General features: G+C 43.2%; 1 protein-coding gene across 2 annotated transcripts in view; it reads right to left on the reverse strand.

Annotated features, from left to right (window-relative positions):
- POR (cytochrome p450 oxidoreductase) overlaps positions 1–23,531 on the reverse strand; it is a 374,224-nt gene that overhangs the window by 320,472 nt on the left and 30,221 nt on the right. The window contains exon 1 of one of the 2 annotated variants that reach the window (XM_069226727.1): positions 14,563–14,657. The exons of the other annotated variant lie outside the window; for it this stretch is intronic. Coding sequence (XP_069082828.1) covers positions 14,563–14,608 — 46 coding nt within the window. The 5' untranslated portion in view covers positions 14,609–14,657. Of the gene's footprint in view, positions 1–14,562; positions 14,658–23,531 lie in introns of those variants that run through there. 2 annotated transcript variants of the gene reach the window in all.

A 23,531-nucleotide genomic window follows, 5' to 3' on the forward strand; every position in this document is an offset into this window, starting at 1 on the left:
TAGGAGTGGGGCGGGTGGATTAGGGTGAACTGGATTACACAGAGTGGGGTGAATTAAAGAGGACTGTATTGGAAAGGGATGGATTTGGTGGTGTGGGTGGACTTGAGTGAGGTGAATTTGGTAGCAGTGTGCTTGACTGAGTGGTGTGGGTTTTATTTGACTAGGGTGGGGTGGATCGGACTGGACTGGATTCGGGTAGGGTGAGGGTGGATTGGATTGCGGCAAGGTTTATTGGATTGGAGAAGGGTAGATTGGACTTGGATGGATTGGGGTGAACTGGATTGGTGAGGGGTGTGGTGGACTGGATTGTAGTGGGGTGCAGTGTTGTGGATTGGAGCAGCGTGAATTAGGATGGAGTGGGGTAGACTGGAAAGGGGCAAATTGTTTTGGGCTGGAGTGGGGTAGTTTGGAGTGGGACAGACTGAAATGGATAGCACTATGGCAGATTGGAGAGGGGTGGTTTGGAGAGGGACAGACTGTAATAGGGTGGACTGGAGAGGTGAAATGGAGTGGGGTGGACTGGATGGGTTGGTGTGGGGTGTACTGGAAGGGAGGGGTGGATTGGAGTAGGGTGAACTGGGATGGGGTGGGGGACTGGATTGGTGTGAGGGGGGCTGGTTTGTAGTGGGCACATTGTCTTGGGTTGAAGTGGGGCAGATTTGAGTGGGATAGGTTGTTCTGAATTTGGGGAAACTGGAGTGGAGCCGGTTGTTCTGGATTAAAGTGGGGCAGATTATAGTGAGGCGGACTGTAGTGGGGCGGATTGTTTTGGATTGCAGTGGGGCAGATTGTTCTGGATTGGAGTGCTGCAGATTGCAGTGGGGCACATTGTTTTGGGTTGGGCAGATTGGAGTGGGACAGACTGTTTTGGATTGGAATGCGGCAGATTGTTTTGGATAGGAGGGGGCAGATTGGAGTGGGGTAGATGAGAGCGGGCATATTGTTTTGGATTGTAGTGGAGGAGTCTGTTTTGGATTGTAGTGGGGCATATTGTTTTGGAGTAGTGTAGATTGTTTTGGATTGGAGTGGGTCGAACTCAAGTGGGGCATATTCGATTGGGATGGGCTAGGAAGCTTAGAGTGGGCTGGGTTGGCGTGGATTGGACAGGGTGGGGTGGACTGGTGTTGAGTGAGGTACAGTGGATTGTAGTGGGGCGGATTGCAGTGGGGTGGATTGTGGTGTCCTGCACAATTGTGTTAAAGCATCATTTTAGAAATTACACATAGTAAAGAAACAATGTTGCTTAGCAATATTTAGAGCATGATAATGATCATCTTTTGAGAACCCTGCCCAAAAGCAAAAACAAAAGAAAATATGAGTGCAAAGTGAGAAAAGACAATTTGGCAAAATACAAGAAAGTTAGCTATATAAAATAAAACTTAGCAATTTTGTTTGTCCTGCTGGGCACATTTTTGCCAGTCACACACCTTCTGTTTGCAGGGCACTAGAAGTTAAAAAGAACAAAATAGTACCTCAATCATGTTGGGGGCAGTGGACGGGCACTGTTTTAAGTTGAATCAATCAGTGCTTGGTCCCTACTCCAGACAGAGGAACGGAAATGATCCCAGGCCTGTGGTGACTAATTACGAGGCCACACAAACCAACAAATGGTAAGCGACAGGCAGGCTCTAAGCCTTTACTGTACAAACCAGAACCTTGCAAGCAAGAAGCATAAGCTAGTGCATGCACTCGCAGGCTCAACCCTAAAAACCAATAGGTCTTGCCTACGCAACACTTACTGGCTTTCTTAATGTGTTTAGGCATGTTGTAAAGCAGCACAGCTGCTGTGCAGCATGCCGGAAATAAAAGGGAAAAAAGTTTTTTTTTTCCTTTACATTCAATCATACTGCACAACAGCTGCGGTGCTGTATAATATAACAAAAGGAAACACAAAGCCAAAAGTTATTGCATAGACAAGACCTATTGGTGTTGCCAATGCTTGTTAATTTACCTGCCATGGTAAAGCAAATATCCAGTACATCTTTATTGATGACCACGACCAAATAAAGATGCTTGCTTTTAGCGAGAAAGATTATTACACCTCTCCTTGCTCCATATGCGAGAGGGGAGTAGGATGACCATTTTAATAGGTTGAACAGCATGAGATGCAAAGTATACACATAGTATTAATGTAAAAAAATAAAATAAAAAAATAAAACATGTTTGGCTGTGAGGTACAACGTGAAGCATACAAAGAATATTAATGTTAAAAAAAAAAAAAAAAAGCTTGGCAGCACAAACATGGTTGACCATGATTAACACACAAAAAACATTAAAAAAATCGTGCTAGGTACTCCACTACGGGAAAAAACAAGAATTTGTTTTTTGTAAAACGGTGGTGTCACTGGGTATTTTGCTCATGTCAAACATCGCGTTACAATTCCATTATTTTACAAAAGCCAAAGAGCAACGAAAAACAGAATTATCAAGAACACATGACAACACACGGATTGTGGGAGGGAGGGTGGGAGTGGACAACCGGCAATGCGATGGTTAAAAAAGCGCTACAGTGCATCAAGCGCTGGCTGCATCTTATTGCTTTTTCCCCTCTAATGGCAGGTGGGAGGGCAACACAGACAACAGGAGGGTGAGTGTTGGGAGGGAAGAAGCAACTGACAACTGGAGAGGGTCGGGGTTGGGAGTAGAGGAAGAAGCAACATGAACAAGGATGACAGGGAAAGAGGAAAATAGTATCACCGTGCAAGCGGCGGAAGGATAGTAATCAAGATGAAGCAAGTAGTACTTGGCCCATGCTCCACACAAAGCAAGAGAAGTGAAACTGCCACACACTGTCCATTTAGGAAGCAGCAATTGGAAATGACAATGAAATCAACAAATGGTAAGCAATGGGTAGGCTACAAGTCCCGTGTATACAATATAAATGTTGCACGCAACAGCACATGCGCGCTTGTCTTAGGCAAAATCTAATAGAGATGTTCAATTAAATGGTCATCCATTTAAACAAAATCTAAGGACGAAACAATGTGTTGAATAGCACAAAACAGCATGTAATAAATTATTGTATTACACTGATCCAATACTTAAATGGTTAAACAGCAAACAAATCCACCCAAACAAATTAGCACAGGATTCCATTCACTCCACGTTGAAACTGCAGAGATGAAAAGCATTCACGTAAGACTCGTGAGGAGTAAGACAATTAACTTTTACTCCAGCTCCGAAACTGGGAGTAACCTACACGAAGTTTAACATAAAATAACATGATCAATATTTCAATCAAGATAGAATTGATTTGACTGTCTGGTTAGGACTTCAAATATGTAATACCTGGACTTACGGTATATACCGCAGTAAGTAATCAGATAATTGTTATTTGGCCTTTTCCTGAATCCTTGAAGATGTAGGGCCACCTATACATAACAATACAATTTGTGTTTTCCATAGATGCCGAGTTAGTACCTAATGGCCTGAGGCAAAAAATAAAAAATTGACAGTTTTTTCTTTTTTTGTGATCAACGGTAGGTGGGTCGATAAGACTATTCTAAAGTTGTGGGAGGTGGGATGAAAGGTATGTTAAGTACAGCATAATACTTGCAAACACCATTGATTTCTATTCTTGATAAGAAATAAACTTATGAAAAGTGTACTTGGGATAAAAAGCAAGCAAAAAAAAAAAAAAAAAAAAAAAAGAGTGCGAGCCTCAACACTCTACTTCTAACCAATATGCTTCATGAAAATGGCCTTAGGATTGGGCCCTGTCGCACAGACTGCTTCTGGACACCTCTTTTTTAGGGGTTTAAAAATTATTGCAGCTCTAGTAACACGGACAGCCACGGAAGACCTATGGTTCTGGGTCACTAGAAAGACGCTCTCAGTGGTGTGGTCGAAAGTCTGTCTCACCACAAAAAGGTATTTGTAACCTGAACCTGGATGAGCTACAGCATCACCCGCTGACATAGCCCAGCCCTTGAACTCTGCATCTGGTGCCAGGCAGTTGCTGGATTTCTGCATAGCCTAGCTGGGTCAGGGATGACGCCTATCTCAGAGACATTCTTAAGCTCTGGAGTACCAAGGCTCAAGATTGGTAAATACAGTGCCGTTTGGGAGATCTAAAGACTGCAAGAGGCTCTTGTTCATGTTCTTCTAACCTTCCAGAGTTCACTAGCACGATTTTGGGAAGCTCTTGCAGACAGCAGAAGCACAGAAAGAACTTCACTCTTACTGCCAGCAGCTGGAAGCTACATTGCATGAAGTTCAACATCTAGAAAGTACCATGGATTCCCACAAGCCGAGTTTACCAACAAACTACTAACTAAATATAAACTCAGGCTTCACTACACTGGTGTCTTGAATAAGGACTGAAACCTCAATTGAAATTCTCAGTTTCTGGAACATGGGGCAAGGACCTACTGTCCTTCAGATTGAATGCAGTGTTTCAACTTTTGATGCCAATCAATGAGGCTAGCTTTAACTTTGCAGGCTTTATGTAACAGTAGAGGGTCAAAGACGACCTTAGACTCATCTATGTGTATTATGAATTCAACCCAGACATGAGAAGAAACAGCCCCATAGAATGAGTTTTTCTGCCACTGATGGAGAGAATTCTGGTTTTCTTCCCACACTTTTTGGGGAAAGCTGCCTGGGCTGAAATGTGTGGCGTGTACCTAAGCAATGGCTCTAGAGTGGGAGTTAGGTGGAGTGCGTTGTTACAAATAAAGGGCTTCAGCACGAATCTGGTTCTGTCATGACAACGTGGACCACCACAACAGAAATATAGAAAAATAGAGAAGAAAGTGGGTGGACCTTGCAGAGGGGGAAATCTACCTTCAGTCATCCCAGAAACAGCTCCGATTTGCAGGCCCCATACAAATACGCAAGCATGAGCCCACACATTTTGGGAGAAGGAGATCTTATTGTTGGGTCTGTTTGAGGTGCAGCAACATAGTACTCATAAAGAGAAGGGTAGGGGAGAAAATTAAAGGAGATGACTGCTGAAGAGCAAGAGAAGCAACCTTATCTCGGGTCTCCCGCCATGGTGTTGCTGTATGACAGTCCCTTTAATAAGGAGCACGCAGGCATGCCAACAATAATATAAGCAGGCATTTTCAATGCAACGGGTCTCGCATTTGCTCGAGTTAGAGCTATTAACCTTGTACAGAAAAAAAAAGCAGCACAATTGCACTATGTAAAATGCAGTGCGATCACGCTGCGTGGAAAATAAACAGATAAAGTAGTCCGACCCCCAGGCTGAAAACATCGAGCCTTGTATGTTTTTAGTAGCTTACCGATGCTGTGTAGGTGGGCTAAACAACAGAAAAGGCATGACGTATGCATGCCTTTAACAAATGAAAGCAAGCGGATTTTAAAAGGCAAGCCCACGAATCAATGTAAGTGGCTGACGTGGCATGGGCGTGGTTTGAAGCTCAAAGAGATTACAGAATGGACGGAGCGCTTTGAGCTCGCCCATAAAAAGGAAGACTTAAGGAGAAACCTTTAAAAAAGGCAAGGTGGGACGCTTCGTACAAATCCCTGTGCATATTTGTCCCGATAGAGGATCAAAGCACACACTGATTCACTAACTTCACAGAAAGGTGTCGTAAAAACATAAGAAAATAAAGCATTTCAAAAGATTCGTAAATTTGCAAAGATTCTTGCATGAAGGAAGAAGAATGAAGGTATGTGCTAAATTTGGCATATCTCATGGCTGCCATAATTTGTCATTTACTGACATTTGTAATTGGGTAGCAATAAGGAACAAACTATTCTAAACTTAAAAGTGCACTGCACCACAGACACCGCTCCCACCTCTTTAAAACGTTCATTGGTCATTAGAGGCAACAATGCTTCTTTAATTTACATTAAGAGCTGGAAGGCTCTCTTGTCCGAGTGGATGCATGCTTTAAGGCTGATAGTTCGTTAAAGCATTTAGTTGCATAATTTTCAGAACTTAGTTCAAGAAAAAAGCATGGCCCCCTAAGAAACGAAACCCAAAACAGGAAGATAAAGATGAGCCAGGAAGCCCATAGCGACATTTCTGCTGTTACTAGCATGACTCGGCAACTTGATGCTGGCTGGATTTGCAGAGTCATTAGACAAACAGAACTCAACAGTTTTATTAAAAGAAACGGGATTTATGAAACCTATCACAACTTCCTTCACATAAGATAACTGAGAAGAAAGATCACCAGCGGCCAAAACGCGCGGGCCCTTACGCAGACACAGTAAACGGGAGCACAGAGTTTAATAAAAAATAAATAAATGAATAAAAGAGGCTGCAGTATTTAAGAGGCTAGCGGAAACTCAAAGCATACATTTGAACGATATAAAAGGTCAATATCGCCTGCAGTGGAGCACTTCTCTGGACCCCCTCGCAAAGCTATCAGGTCCCGCACATCCTTAGGTTCAGTGTGCAAACAGATTTGTGGAAAAGAGCGTTTAACCGGACTGCAGAATGAACCGTATACGTTTTACAGAGCGTGATAGATATGTTTCATTCAAAAGTTAAATTCAAAGGCTAGCAAGTTTTAAGTTCTTCCCTCGCTCGAGATTTCAAGATACAGGGTAAGCATACTCCACTCGCAACAATGACCCCCCTGATCGGTGATTGGAGGATGAAAAGAATGACACCTTCAGTGTTTAAACTTAAGAACCGCAAATATATATATATATAATGTTATTTGCATTCTCGATGTATGGGCACGTGCAAGGTAAAACAAAGTTATTCTTTTTACTTTAACCACAAGGGGCACTGGTATGGCCCTCAATCCTGCACTTAACTAAAAGTTCAACCAACCTTAATAGACTTCTTTAGAAAGTTGATTCACAAGTCTTTTTGTGCACCGGCCACATTGGAAACATGGTTTTATAGCTCTTATTCGTCAATAAAAGTCACTGTGTTAACTCGTGTGGATGTAGGGGTGTTAGACGACTAGTACCTCCAGGGATTTGCAAATAAGGTTCTGCGACTTTTAACACGCATATAAGTTCTGAGGGAGAGTTTCCCCAAGGCTCTGCGGACTATAATGCACTGTAAAAGGTCTCATCGCTCCTCATCCACCACGCAGGTCAAACAAATCACTGCTAATGAGCAAATAACATGTACTTCGTTTTCCCTTTAAGAAGGCAATGGGATGCAAAAGCAGCTAAAGATTGTTGTGCACAGTTAAATCGTCCCAGGGATGTAGAGTGCATATTGGACAAAGTAATGCATCAGCGTATTTAGAAAAGTAGCACGTTTAGAGCCTTCTTCCGTACCTTTACAAACCATCAGGGATAGATTTCCAGGAACTGAGCGGTAGTTGCATCCAAAACTCCAATCACACTTAGTAAATCAACATGCTAAACTGGGTGCAATTTTAATTTCATATACTGGGGCCGCGAGAGGACAGATTGGGAGGCGTTCTGCAAGACACAGAAAAGGTCATAGAGGTTATGATCTCCCGGTTTTGATTTCTGTAGCACACAGAACACCCCACAAAGGCCACAGGGCTTTCCCGAACAAAAAACAAAAAGGTGATGAAAGTAATGCTTGAATTAATCTCAAGATTGCATCAGACTACATTCCAGACCATCATTTTTCACCTCTGTGCTGCTCTAGAAACATACCTACATTATGCAAATCCGTTTTGGTTCTGCTCCAATAGGAACGATTCAGCCGGAACTGCAGGCAAAATCCCCTCCAGATGGGACCACAAGCAACCCCAACCGGTTTTGATCTACTTAGATCTCATCCATTAGGTATAGCTTCAGTTCTATGGCGCAGTGAACATAGTTTTATGGCAGTGCCACTTCCTACTAAAACGTGCAGTGTTCTTTAACACACAAAAATTGATGGGAGGATTGCTTACAATTTGTCTAAGCAGTGGAAATCACTTTCGGTAGCATTGTAACTTATTATTCTTTTTCCCACCATGCCACCTCAGAATAGGCCTATACCCATGCAAATCACCCTTCACCCTGTTCCAACAGAATAGGAACAGTCCAGCCCAAACTGCCAAGCTAGGTCCTCTCTGAAACAGAACAAAAGCAACCAAAAGCCTAGTTCCGGCTGGACAGTCCTTTTGGAGCAGGTCCAAGGTTGATTTGCATACAGCTAGATCTAAAATGTGGTTGCATAGTGGGAAAAAGAACAATGGTAGGAATGCTATCCTGATTGACTGCCAATTGTTCCATAAATTCAAAGCATTTCTCCTTTCACCTGCTGTGTGTTCACTGTATCGTCCTAAGTGGCCAACAGTACCCCAGACATGGAACTCATGCTCACTGTGCCACTAGAAACAAGCTACAGCTGATTGAAACCTCAATCATGGCAAAACCAGTCTTGGGTTGCTTGTGTTCTAGTTCAGGGAAGACCTAGCCTGCAGTTCTGTCTGTACTATTCCTACTGGAGCATGGGAATCACTGCATTTGCATATGGGTGGGTTTAAACTAAGGTGGCATGAGGGGCAAAAGAACAATGGGCTGGAATGCTACCCGAGAGACTGCCAGAGATCAGACAAACTGCAGGCATTCGTCCTATTACCTTTTTGTGTTTAGTGTTTAGGAAAGCCTACCACACACAAAGTACAATAAAACAGAAATTCTAGTACTTCAGGAGTTAATGAACAAGGTGGCCAAGATCATGGATGTAGGATGCAGACCCATGATACTCCCTTCCTTTGGGAAGGCCTGTTTATAAGGCAGTTTGAGGACCAGGTCCAGAAAAAAAATTACACAGCTAGGATGGCAGCACTTTGGCCTACAGAGACTGGATGCTCACGCTGGCTTTTCAAGGTATGGCTATCTTCACTCACTCTAGGAACTAGCAGATCAGAAAGATGTGCTGCGGGAGAAATCATACAAAACATTTTAACCATTATACTGGAAGACTATTACACCAAGAATGATTCGCTGATGGTTGAGATGGCATAAGCATGGTATTTCCAGTATTTACTTTATGTAAAGTTCACTGTAAGCTGTATCCCAGATAGTAAGCCTTACAACTTGGACCTCAGCATCTACTGTTATAATGTCTGGGTCCATCTTCTAACAGTTCCTTCTAAGTAAATGTTGCACAGCCAATAAATTTAGCTGAAGTTATCTTAATTTGTCTGGAAGAAGTCAAACACTGAACGTGTGGGATTGTTAACATTAGTGGCACTTGTTTGTTAGAATCATGTAGGCCTTCCCGGAAACAATAACAGAAATGCATGCAGGCCTGGAATTTGATATTTTGGTTAGTGACTGTATAACCAGCAGAGGAATCACCGAAGGCTCTGAACTTGGCACCCTATTATACAGGATAGAGGATCTACTCCTTGGCTTCCCTGGAACTGCTCCTCCTAGTTTTACCCCGACTACTAGCTTTCTTCATGGGCCCCCCACAGAAGAGATGCACGAGAGTGGGTGCTGTGACCGCATCCTTCAGAGCCATGAAGGCAGGAGACAGGTGAGCATTTGGACACACCTGCAAAGAATACATTTTGAGACAAGCAAAGGACAAAGAAAAAATGTGTCCCGACGCCAGTCCAAGCAGAAAAACTCATTTAATGACCAATAGGAGTTTGTGTGCTGCGAAGGCATCCTGTTTATAGATGTTCATACAAGTTTTAAATCCATAAACCCCAATATTTTGTACAATACTCTGCAATACTTTATGTGATCCGTTCAAGGGTATCAGGTCTCGTCCACGGACACAGAATTACTTGGGTGCCAGGAATGGCCTATCTTGCAGGTTTCCATAGTGGTGTCTCATGGTTCCATGTCCCTCAAACAATCCCCCCTCCCCCCAAACACCCTTCTAGATATACACCATGGCTACACCCCTAGGCACATGAATGTTGCATTACCTCATCAGGCCACTAGCCGAGATCAGGATGAAAGAGAAAACCTTTTGGCATCGATTCAGGTGACTTAAGGGTCTGATTGTGTGATATTCATGAGGGCCGTGAATAGTTCACCACTCTGTAGACATCACACAACAACTACAACTCGAAACTTCTCTATTAGCTAGCTACCTAAAAGTGCATATGTGGAAGGAAGCATGCATGTGCATGTTTTCTGCAAGTGCAACAAGACCACACTGCATACAAGGACACTCAAAGTCCCAAAGAGTGGTCTGCAGTCATGTGAAATTGAAAGAATACATAGTAATGTTCCTGTGGCTGGAACCAATTCAGCTAATCTTCCCCAGCACAAATTGCACCAGAACAGCTCAGAGTAATTGCCACATAATTTCTTTCAATGGGACTCAAAGTGCTTCTATTTTGCCTTTCTGTATTTTGAGATGCTAGAGGTGAGACAAGGGACTAAAAAGTGTGCATTTCGTTGACATAGGGTCGATCACATTTCCAAGAGGATTATGTACACAACGAATCGGACTGCATAATTATTTATCATGAGCCAAATAAGGCTCGGATGAGCAATCTTTAATGGATACTCAATCGGGCCCATTCAATTTGAAGGTCAATTGTAAGCAGTATTATTTGCTTGAGCAACCAAAGATAAATTGCTTTACGTGACAATATGAACAAGCACTTTATAATGCTGCCAAAGACGCATGGATTACAATACAAATCCTGTCACTGAAAATTACATAAAGAAAGTACAAAGTTAAGGGAAACGTTTCATGGAATGTTATTATGGTCTCCTTCAATTCCTCACATTACGCTGTTTTAACGATTTGTCAAGTCATGGATATCCAATATCTAAATGAGAGTTTCCATAGACCTCCTCAGAAAGATTATCTGGGAGAACTCGAGTAATGTCCACGTTTTCACAAATGAGAATAAATAATATTTTCAGCATAATTCTGTACAGCAAAACCTGTGCTGGTCCAACAATAGGGCTACTTGATCAGGAGGGGTCACTCCTGTGGTGGACGATCCTATCTGTAGCTACTAGCATAAAGAAAGCCAGGGGCTGATGGAGCCCCTAGCCCAAAAGACCTGCCAGCACAACTATATAAATAAAGTACTGGTTGCACGGGCTTCACCCACTATTCAACACCTGCTATTTCACGTGGCAGATCACACCGTCTTGGAAGACCTCCATCCCCTGCCCCATATACACAAAATGATCCCACCTATGTCTAGAGAAATTCAGGATGATCACTTTGCTGGACACAGAAACCAAGCATTACGCTAGCCTCTTATTAAATGATCCAAAACTATGGACGTATGATCGAAAGCTCAACACATAGTGTCAAATAGGCTTAAAAGACAGCCACAGCACTACGCCCAACAAAAGTAGACCGCAACAAACTGACGCAAACTGGAAGGATGATACATTAACAGCAATCTTTTTGAGTGTCATACAGGTACTATACATAGACACATGGGTTTGGTCAAAATAAGAGCTGGCACCAGGAAAGTCTATACGAGTGGTCTGAAACAGGGCTGTGTCCTTGTTCCACTTGTTTTTATTATGTATGTGGCCGATCTGGCTTGTAACCTCCATAACAGTGTGTACCCTCAAATTGGGAGAAAAACGTTTCAATTCCCAATGTATGCGGACAACACAGTCATGTTTGATGAAACAGAAATTGGCTTACAACACTCACTGCACCAGGTAGGTTTATACTGCGCAGCTAATAGCCTAAGTATAAATCATGATGGTTTGCACACTGCCAAAAGGCCTAGCGGGAAAGGCAGCTGGAGCACGAATAACGAAATGATTAAATATGCTAATTCCTATAAACATTTGGGCCTGTGATTTAATAGTAAAGGATCTCTCTCTAGGCAAGCAGCTGAAACTAAATCAAAAAGGAGGAAAGCTGATGCATTCCTTCTTGAAGTTAGCCAACGACCTGTCCGAGCCCAGTTTAAAACGTTTGCTCCAGGTAATTAAAAGTAAACGATATGCCTTATCTACAGTATGGCTGCAAAAGTTTCCCCACCTCAGGGATTACTTATTTGGAAAAAGCCCAGTGCACTTGTCACAGAAGCCAATTTACTTTACGTCCATCAACAAGTTGCAAAAACAGCCACTAGGTCAGACTGGCCGACTATGTTTCTAATGGCAAAGCTGCAGGAGGGCAAGGCAAAGCTCGTTAAGATTAATTATCTCTATAGCAAGAACTCAGAGCAAGTAGATAACTAAAACACTCCTATCTGGAGCCCTTGAATAACTTAGTCAACGCGTTTAACATGGGTGAACTTTAGGATTCTGCTATCACACGGCAGCAATTCATAATTTTAATTAGAAATAACAGCATACTGTTCTTTTGTACTGGATCACTCCCTTTGCTCCACTCTCAAGCACGTCAACACTTTATTGAATCTCTAAATACAAAAGTCAAGCCAATTATGTTTGACCGAGGCAGTCTCTGGCGGGCAGATATTTAGCAGGTATGACGTAAGCGGATAAATCAAACCTGGAAATGTACCCGCCCAACCCAGAGGTGACCAGTTTGCTCCTATGAGCCTGAATTCTTATGCCCACGTATTTTGCTGCTGCAAAGACTTTGCTGAAGAGCGTGCCAAATTTAAATACCACCTTTTAAATGAATAAGCGTCATAACACGACGAGCTGCAATAAAGGAATGCTTGCAACCCTCTTTCGTGCAACTCGCCCGTGGCACAGTGACCATTTACAGCAATTTCTGCTAAGGAATCTGCCATATAACGTTTTTACGATTGTCTGAGCGCAAGGTGGTAGGTAAGGCATTTTCCTACAGCCGTGGGTCAGGTCACCTTCAATGACACCAATGCAAAAGAACTGCCCAAGCCTTTTGGTCTGAACGTGAACTATACCACTAGCCCTGCTTACGCAACGAGGGATGCGCGAGCCCCAGTAGCGTGGCCAGAGGGCAGAGTTCTGTACACACGACCTCTTCCCTTCCTTGGAAGAACACACAGTTACGAGATAACCACAAATACTCCGCCCTTCAAAAAGGTAATGATTTCAAGGCACTAAGCCAAAAAAAAAAAAAAAAATCTCCAATTCCAACCTCCGTGAAAGCGTTTAAGTTTCAGTAGCTCAGAAAAGTGCCCAGCCTTCCACTGGCCTTGGGCTGTGCAGATTAAAAAACAAAACAAACGAACAAACGTTGATCCGATGCCTTTCTGCGTTCAAACGAAGCACACATCGAGCAGTCTTCCGCCTTATACAGCCACTACCGCAACCCTTCGTCAGCGCATGACAAATAATGACAACGGAGTCCACCACAAACCTCGTCACTCCGCACATCTCAAGGAATACTTGAAGCAGGATTACATCCATGTGCACAGAAAGAAGGCTACAAAACGTGCCCTAGACTGGCAGGGTGGAAAGAAGGCAAGAACTCCAGTGGAGGGGAGGCAACAAACACCCCAGCGGTGCCACACGCGCCCCAGACTGGCAAGGCTTTACTGAATTATTCTGCCGTTCATTTAAACAGAAAGCTAGGACAGTACATAGGGTTTGGCCGTGGCCTTGAGGCGATCTGGACGTTCCCTACATGACACTTTAAGAAACAATCTGCTATCGGGAGCACAATCAAATTAAAATAAAGGAAGGAAGTGTGCAAAACACGGAGCTTTCGGGTTAAGGAAGAACGCGTAAAACATTAAAACTATCATCATAACATGTAAAACATAAAAACTGTCATCATCTACACGCATAATTAACAAGGGGCAGTCGGGAGTAGGAATGCACGAAACATTTCCCAAATCGCAGCAACAAGGTCTGCCATGAACAAAAACTCAAATTAAGGAGAATGAAACATTTCATACATGTTGGGTGTTTTTTGGGCGTCCGTATGTGCAGCACGTCCTGCTACAAGATTCTATACAACAGTGACTTGGTTGAAATCCGTACCTAGCGCAGTTGTGAGAAACAGTACGTGAATGCATTCCGAACGAACTACAGCACTTAGCCTGGCCTACAGCGTTGCCCGAGCATCCTAACCTCGATGTGTCTGCCCCACACAGCTCCACGGAAATACATGGATACCGGGCCCTTGCATACCAGCCTAACCTGTGTCTCTCTAGCAATTCCAAGACAGAGACCACCCAAGCACTCATTGCACCTCTCTCTGGTTACACAGAAGGCCTCTGCTGATACAATAGGTGTCCCTATCTTCAAAACGGGACCCCCCACACACGCTCTTCACACCACATTACTGCTCCACTCCGTATTTCCACACACCAATGGAATATTCCAGGAACCACTCTCTGCTAGAGCGCCCCAGTTCTAGCCCGGGGTATCTTTCACTCTGCCAGCAGTGAGGCCCCGCAGTTTAACCAAGGATACTTCAATCCGGCCCGCAACACCACAGACCGCGCACAGACATAGCCGAGCACCCAGAACGGGAGCACAGACCTTTTCCAGCGCCGCTGCCACTCTTTCTCAGTTCAGACTTGCACCAACCGCAGTTACTATGCACTGGATCTCACAGCTATATCGTGTGCACCTCACACCTTCAGGATCTCCGTCAGCACTGATTTCTGGGGATAAACTGTACAATAATTTATTCACGTGACCATGGTTTCAGGTAGCCATCTATTTACAGGATGCCAAACAAACTCCTCCTAATACCATCATTTAAATAGATTCAGATCTCGGGCGGATTAGGGACTGTTGAAAACTTGCACAACCTTTCTTAATCTCCATGGTAAACACTGCACAGCTTGTTCTCCTTACCTTTCCAACCCCAGATCCAGTCATTCAAGACCGTCTGCAGTTTCATGGCAGCTTTCAGGAGTTGTCAGCTGCTGGAGAGGGAGAAGTGAAAAGAAGGCGATCTTACTGGGACTCGATAATAAAAGCGATCGTCAGCCAGAGATTGCCTCATCACACCAATCAAATGCTGATTGCACAACTATCTGAAGAACAAGGTCTGTGAGGCCCGCCTCCCCCGGCAGCTTCAGTGATCTACGTGCACTTACATGGCCGTGAGGCAGGAAAACAGTGCTGGAGCAGGAAGGTGGTCAGGGAGACAGAGAAAGCTAAGGTTATTAAATGACACCCCGTCAACAAGGAATCAGTGCCCTAGTCCTGGATTTTCACTGAACCCTTAATTCAGAGAGCAGACTGGAAAACAAATTCAGCCCTGGCAAGCCTACAGCAAACTGTAGGAGTTGTCCCTAGAATGGGGCCACAGGGCACTGTTGTGTCATGGTAGCCCATCCAGTTTTGCAAAGCCCTAACTTGCAGCTCACTGGGGAAATACCGGAGTGGCGGAATGGCCAGTGCTGACCTGGCCGTAGTTTCTGTTCACGTCAATTGGGCCAACTGAAATATAAAAAAAAAAAAAAAAAAAAAAAAAAAAAAAAAAACTGGAAACAATTATTTGTAAAAGTAATGTTCAGTTATGGATCACTATGTCCATGCAAAACAAGCACTGGCAAAGCCAATAAGTCTGGCCTGTGGGACCTACTGGTTTTCACAAATGCCCTTTTGGCCATGCTGTACAGAAATGGCATGATGATGTGCAGCACGGCAGTGCGTCATTTTTCTCTTGCACATGCATGTTCTATTCTGCGAGCGAGCCTACAAATTGATGTATGTGCTATTTTTTAATTTAGTGATCCGAAACGTAGTGCAAATGTGCTTTTAAGGTATACTGGCGAGCAGCAATTTGTTGCCTGACCCTCTGCAAAATAAATAAATAATACATTAAAAAATAATTACTAAATTAAAAAACAGGCTGAAGGAGGTGCACCAATGGGGGAGCGGGATGGATGAAGGGGAATAGGAGTACTCTGGGGAGACACTAGAGAGAAACATGAAGTACGTGTGGGGGGGGAGGGAATTACTGGGGGAGAGAGATGGGAAACATGCACACTTATTGATTGCTTAGCCAAAAATAAAACTGTAGTCCCTAAAAAGTAAGCAGTGGAAGGACATAAATAAAGAGGCTGTTCTCTGGAGGCAAAACAAAGTAGAGGAAGACAATCTAACACAAGACAATGAATAAAAAGCAAGCTGCGTGGCAATGAAACCAACCCACTGTAAGTAATGGACAGGCTCTAAACCCACTGTAAGTTCGCAATAGATCTTTCGCAACCAGACACTTTGTGTTGCCTGGTAGGCGAGACCTAAAAAAAAAAAAGTCACTTCTGATCAACTGCTGGCAGAAATGCATCAACTTGATTTAGAAAAGAAGTAATGCGGGGAGATGGCAGTCACAAACATAGGAATGTGATGTAAAATGCATAGCAGGCACAAAAGTATTAGCCAGACCGACTGCAGTAGAACAAGAGTAGCCAAAATTATGTAGACTCCCGACGAGTACCATACACGTCCTGATACCAGGAGTTAGGTCTGGGTAGGATGGCTGATAAAGGGGGCATGAATTTGTGTGGTCAATCACGTGGCTTCAAAGGGATAGTTCATGGATTTCCAGCGCAAACGGCGTGGAAAAGCAGAAACAAGTAATCCCACTTTTCAATAGTTTTTGGGGAGGTCAACATTTTTCATAAAAGAAAAAAAAAAGATTTTTAAAAAAAATATCGAATTTTCCAAATCTATGCTTTAAATATGTGCAAAAAGGGCATTTAGACTTTGGTGGGGTGAGGCTGAAGTTTTCCCCTGCCACACGCAACCCTTACCATCCACCACGGACCTTCAATTACAAGAGTGGGGCAGTGGCGGCGGATTAGGACAATCAGATAACAGAATTCCTGCCTCAATCAGCAGCCTACCAAATTCCTTCTGTGTTGAATCGGGTGGCTGAACGTTGTGTGAGTCCATCATTGCTAAGTGTGGCAAGGCAAGATGGTGGTGAGGCACTAGGTGACCACCAGCTCAGCGGTGATTATATCCAATCTCTCTGAGTATTCAGGGTTTCCTCCCAGCCTGTTAAGTATGCCTTGCAGACCTTATGGGTGGAGAACCTGCTGAAACAACACAAACGCGGTCGACCCTGGACCATCGTTACTTTAGAATTCTCTTGGATTAATTTACATGGGGAGTGCAAACACAGACCTTTAGCAAAGGAAGAATTCCAGAGTAAATCCACACCATGTCCCTGATTTGAGGGTTCTTCCACAGCCAGGAGAAAGTAATCTTAGGGGTTTCCAAGGTCTCTCCAAACTTGCAGAACCCCATGGATTCCAATAATACTTTGGATGAACACATCTTGTTGCAGAGGAGAATCCTGGCGATCCTCTGAGCTTACGGGAGCTAGTTGGGCGGGGAGAAGGTGGGCATAGGCTGCCCCACATTGGTGTCAGCCAGCTCCATATTATGCAAAGCAAGGGCAAATTTAAGACCTGAGATGAGGCACTGCTTCAACTCGCGTCTAAAGAAAGGCCTATGTATGGAACATGGTCCAATATCTTCAGTTTTCACAGAGGGGGATGGGACAACTTTTCATGGAAAACCCTCATGCAGGAAATGCAAAACAAGTATAGGTGTATACTTTTCGAGCCCTATGCATTTATGCACAAGTGATGCAATGATGAAAAAGTGAGCAAATATTCACCCTTTTGTCATCAGGTGTGAAATAAACTTGATGAAAATAATTTTCCAATAAAAAAAAAGTATTTATAAATTCTCTAACCTACACATTAGAATCCGCCTGAAAAAGTGGAAGGCTCACCAAACAGCACGTTTTATTCTGCATGCAAACATTGCAAAATAATACCAAGGCACATATATATATTAAACCCAGAAGTCTCAAGTACTAAGCATTTTGAGTCATGACCACAATCATACAGTGCAAGTCTGAAGGCTGCAAGTTACATTTTTAAGGGTCATTACTCAAAAACTTTTACATTGACATTTGGTTCTCTTATGTGCACCATCTTTTGATATACAGAAACTGGGTAGTGGACTACAATAAATATTCTCTTTACACAGTAATTATTGTAGACTGACCAGGGAGACTAAATTATCCCAAATACTGTACAGTAAAATCATGCGCAAGCTGCTGCCTATTACATTTTAGTTACAGCAGACAGGTAGGGTTAGGAGAAACGTGGATGTACACGTCGTAAGTCATTATTAAAAAATGTGATAGATACAGACGTCTATATTTCATAGCTCTAATCCCTCCCCTTCTGTCTCCTCTTAAAACATGCAAGAATGGTGTGATGAATCGAAAAAATACTTTCATTAGAAAGTAAATACAGGTATAAAAATTGCCAAGGAAATAGCGGCTCAACTGATTTAAAGAGTTATCTTAATGAGTTAATGCACTTGGAACCATGATTTGAGTAGAGCACGCCAGCAAAGATAACAAGCATTGGCAAAGTCAATTGGCCTTTCCTTTGGTACCTCTTGGCTTTTCCAATGTATAGCTGCAAGATGTTGTGCAGCATGGCTAAAAAAACAAGCATTTGCAATGCAATGGGTCTCGTGTATACTCAAGTTAGAGCTGATAACGCAGTAAATTCCTAACTGGACTTTTCGTGGCACTTAAATTGAAAATGAAAAGTAAAACAGTTGACGTAAGTGAGCCGATTCTAAGCGCCATGGCCGCCATGAACACTAAGGAGAGAGACAAAAGGAAAAAGAAGTTCGTTCACAGTCTAACGTATCAGTAAACATGCAATTATCCTTTTAACAGGGTCGATGGCCAAGGCGGTAACTAAATCGCCCCAAGGAGGAACAAACAAAAGCGTTTATCAATGATAACAAAGGATTTTTGAAAGGCAAGCCTACGAACCAGTGATAGTGATGGGCATGCGGTGGGCATGGTTAAAAGCCCACAGATACATCACAACAGACCAATGCGCTTGCGTGCTTTTTTAACCTAAAAAAAGGGGGCGATAACGTGTCTACTTCATTTTATAAGCATGCCTATGCGTGCTGACATAATTTGTGCATGCCTACAAAATGATGCAGGGACTATTTTATTTTGCTTTATTTTGTTTGTTTTTTACCTGTAAATTAAAACAAAATAAAAAGTTGGTAGCACAAAAGCTCTTCTTTTAAGGCAGATGAATTGATAGCAGTTTCCTGCTTGTCCCCCCCCCCCTCAAAAAATAAAAATGAACAATATAGCAGGGTGGAGGGAAAAGGCAACACATGAGGGAAAGCAAAATGACAGTTGCAGAAAAGTACACGACCAAGAAAGCAACACTGTAGGGGAGGGGAGCACAAGAGATAGCTTGCAACATGAGGGAGACAGCACCACTGATGGCGGTGGGGCAGGTATTTGGCAGGGAGAAGTACACAAGGGAGAGAGCTAGAGCGCTAAAAAAAAATAAAACACATGCACTCTCAGACTACTCAAGAAAAAAGAAGTTCCCTAAAAGTGACCGGAGGAGGAACAGGAGGCAGTGAATCAGAGAGATGGTAAAGAGACTAAGTTCCGGGTGTGGGCTAACCACAAAATGGACTAATAGAGATGAGGAAAGTCACTGAATAAGAAGCAAGAAAATCATAGCAACAAAGAAAACCAACGAAAAGACAAGGGAGGGCTGTAAGCCCCTATAAGTTCTCGGTAAGCCTGCAACAAGCCTTTTAAATCTAGCCAGCTTGTGCTGTCTGTTTGTTTTGACCTAAAAAGCTTGTATAGGTGGCCTGTTAAAGAATGTGCTTAAAAGGGTAGGGAGGTATATAATTACAAAAACCTGCCTGCCACCTTGGGATTATTGAGCAAGAAAGAGTCTGAGGGAGACAGAAGGAGTGAATGGAAAAGCGTAAGAGAATGAGAATTGGAGACAAAAAGCGGCAAGAAAGTCAGATGACGAAAAAAACCTTTCAGCATAAGCTAGCAACTGTAGAGACACGCCCACAAATTTAAAGCCCGAGCTTCTAGTACACACACTATAATATAAATAACAGAAGAGGGCCTGTAATGTAGCCAATCACCAGGCAGCTTGAACCACAATAACTGGTGGCATTACTGACTCTGCGCTGTCAATCGTTCTTTAAGCGCGATAAACTGCACTACCATTACAGTACCCTGCTGGAGGGCAGCAAGCTACGATTTCTTCCTACTGCTCTCCTACAGAGCACTATGATGACCACACTCAAAAACTCAAACTGTGCATACGGCATGTTCTAAGCATGGACCATTGGCCAATTACAGACTCACTGTCCTTTTGTCCTGGTCATTGAGGGTTTGGGTTTCTGTGACACCAGCGCTCTACTCTTGATATTCAGACTGAAAGGGAACATTTCAGGAAAAATTTGTGTTGGGGCACTACCTAAACACTCAAATGGCCAATATCGATCAACATCACATTATTAGCTTTCATAGGTTGAGGGGCCAGGACATGTGTTCACCTGCAATGCAGTTTACTGCTCTCATTAACATCAAGAATCATGGATACTTCACAGAAATAGTTTGGATAAGAGGTAAGGCAAACAATATTGATCTAACTGGCTAGGTGGAAGAATTTAGAAAATGCTGGATTACACTACAAACAGATGCATTCACTGCCCAGCAACTACATCACCCGGAAAGAAGGGATACACAGTTCACTATCCCCTTCCTATGCTGGTCAGACAAACTCCTCAGGATGAGTGGTCCTCACCCGACCATCCATTCCTTGACCAACATTTCTTCCTAATGTGCCGCATGTCTAAGACAAATTACCAATGGAGGCGTGTGGAAACAACTGGTAATGGTGTAAACAGGTCACACTGTATGCTAGAGGTAGGAGAAGCAGGACTGGGTGATTGGCTAGTGCTATGTTCCCCCATGGTATGTATGGTACAGACAATGAAGGATAAGAAAGAACAGAGCGCATCCTCCTGTCCCGCATGGCGTGTCTAGAGTTCGAGGCATGCAATCTTCAACTAGATTTGTGCCCACACTCACACTGTGGATCTGAAGCAAGCCCTGATGGAAAAGTGCATTATGCATATCTCAGGTTTGCTTGCACGTAAGCCTCTCCTGCGTGAGAGGTGCGGCTGGTGGCATTTATCCAACATCTTATAGCCCAATATTCATTAGGTACACAGAGTGCTGCCTTTACACACATTCAGCTGTACTCGCATTAGTGATGTGCCCACTGATTACGTAGGTCCCCATGATAATTTGCTTGTCCAGACAGAAAGCGGTCTCTTGCTTCAATGTACCTGAAAAGTGTTTGCACTTTTCAATTGTGACCTTCTAACTTCAGGAGACACAAGGTGGATGCTAAACAAGAGAAGGCAGCGTTTACATTCCAGGGCATGGTCTGGAAATTGGAGAGACTATTCACAAAGACCTCTGGAAACGGGCAGAAATGATTCAAGCAGCAAGTCACAATTCAAAGACCACAGCCCAATATGTGACAGAAATAGGTATTATATTAGAGGTGGGAAGGCTTTTCCAGGGTTCGAGGGATTTCAAGTAGCCCAAGACAAGAGCTTTAACAAACCAGACTAGAAATCTTTAAAGGGTTTTTCTCTATATGTCCAGACTCGGCATCCAACTTCACCATACTGTAATGCAAAATGCTTAACAGCCAACTGTGCGTTAACATATATTTAAACGATTTGAAATAATGTTTTGCCATTGAGTATCAACAGCAGAGGTGGAAACGCAGGACTGATCTTTTCACACAGACGAACACACGGATGCGTATGAAGTAGGCATCACTTTCCCTTCTTTCGGTTCAGTAACCAACCCCGTCCCTCTGGAACACGCTCGGTCAACGTTTGATGAAGTTACCCGACTGTCAAGGAAACGCATTAACTGAAGATTACACTCTGCGGCACTTTTCCAGAGCCACTTCACATGTCACAGCAGCAGCTGATAATGTTCACTGAGGCACTAAAGTGAAACCCGAGCCTGCCCTATCGCACCAAGACAAACGTAAAGAAGCACAGCTCAAGTTCACAAGATTAACCCGAACACATTAGTAACCTGCCCTTTCGCACGCTTTGTGTGAGGGAACATAATCAATTGGGGCTTAGAACTACAGGAGTATACAACCTCCTAAACCCCCATTTCTGTCACATATTGGTCTGTGGTCTTTGAACTTGCTTTATGAACATCGTCACCACAATCTATGACATTTTATACACTGGGCCTTTGGTTGGAACACACATTTCCACCCCATCACGTTCAAGCATAAACCTCTTTCCTGCTAGGAGTCGTGGCAACCTATACCGCTTTCCTTAACTTTAGGAGGCAGTGTTAATTTCATGTTGAAATGATAAAAACAAAATATTCCACAATATTAGTGCAGGAAAAGATACGTGTACTACTCAGTTGGTCCATTATATTTATCATCTATCATGACTCTAATCCATGTGCCTGGGGTGCAGCATAACAGGCATCTTCCAGAGCAATCTACACACACCTTTTCACTGACCTGTATCAGTTAGAAACTATTTTGTAGCCGACAACATTTACAGTTTTTAGGAATATGAATGTGTTGAAGTTTTCCACTTGAGAACTACAACCAAAGGTGGGTCACATGTAAAACAACAGGGACCCTGAGAAAAACTGAGGAGAACATAAGATACAGCTTTAGGTCGTGGTATCAATGAGGATAAAAAACAAACATTTAATACACTTAGACGAGGTGGCCATTAGAACATGGAGTACCCGAGAGAAGTATAGAACCCACCAACTATCAGCTAATTGACAGAGATAAAGAGTACAGGTAGTACATGGTGTTAGGATACCTAAAATAATTAAAACAACTTATGAAATGCAGAGACTGATCACTAGGCACAGATTTAGTATTATTACACAGCCACCAGAAGAAAAGCAATCATTTTTATGAATATGGGCTTGTAAAAGAAAAAAAAACGGTTGAAGAGAAAAATCTGTATACAAAGAGCAATCTAGAGCTTCAAAACCTGGGATTTCTTAAAGGATGGAAGTTCTGACTTCCTGCAGACCTTTTAGAGAAGCAGCACAAACAGCAAATGGCATCAGGATAGCCCAAGTTATGCTTATATACAAGCTTCCTAGGCTTTGCACACTTTTGTAACTTTATGCTCCAACCTCCAGTGTAGTTTCAGGCCTTCAGACCTTCAAGTGCATGGGCCAGCCTAAGGCCACATTCACATGCATAGGATTAAAATCTGGAACATTCTTTTTTTTTTAGGTGGGGTGGATGGGTGATATTGTGTGTGATAACAGAAGTTTGCAGCAACTAAATATTTAGATGCATTTCTTCTAATGAGACAATAAAACAATCTGGGTATAGTAAAACGTTCAAGGAACATGAAACATCGGTTTCTAACAAGAATTGGCAAAGCCGATAGGCCTCACCTATGCAAGAGTTACTGGCTCTCCCTATATGGTTTAGTCATGTTGTACACCAGCATGGCTGCTGTTCATCATGGTTAAAAGTTAAAGGGGTAAAGGAAAGTGGAGTGCTGGGTCATAAAGTGGAGTAGAGTGGGGTGGTATAGAGTTGAGTAGCATGGAGTGAAGTGGAGTGATGTAGAGTATTGTGGAGTGTCATGGAGGGTGTAGAGTGGTGTAGAGCAGAGTGATGCAGAGTCGTGTGGCGTAGAGTGCATTGGTGTACAGTGCAGTAGAGTGGCGTAGAGTTGAGTGGTGCAGAGTAGAGTGCAGTGGCATAGAGTGCATTAGACTATTGTGGTGCAGAGGTAGAGTGCAGTGGTGTATAGTAGAGTGGGGTAGATTGTACTGGCATAGAGTAGAGTGGTGCAGAGTAGAAAGGCATAGAGTGCAATGTACAAAGATGCAGTGAATCCCAATAGATTAGCGGCGTACAGTGCAGTAGAGTGTTGCTGAGTAAAGT

The sequence above is a fragment of the Pleurodeles waltl genome, chromosome 3_2 (genome assembly GCF_031143425.1).
Source record: "Pleurodeles waltl isolate 20211129_DDA chromosome 3_2, aPleWal1.hap1.20221129, whole genome shotgun sequence".
In the NCBI taxonomy this organism is placed as follows: Eukaryota; Metazoa; Chordata; class Amphibia; order Caudata; family Salamandridae; genus Pleurodeles; species Pleurodeles waltl.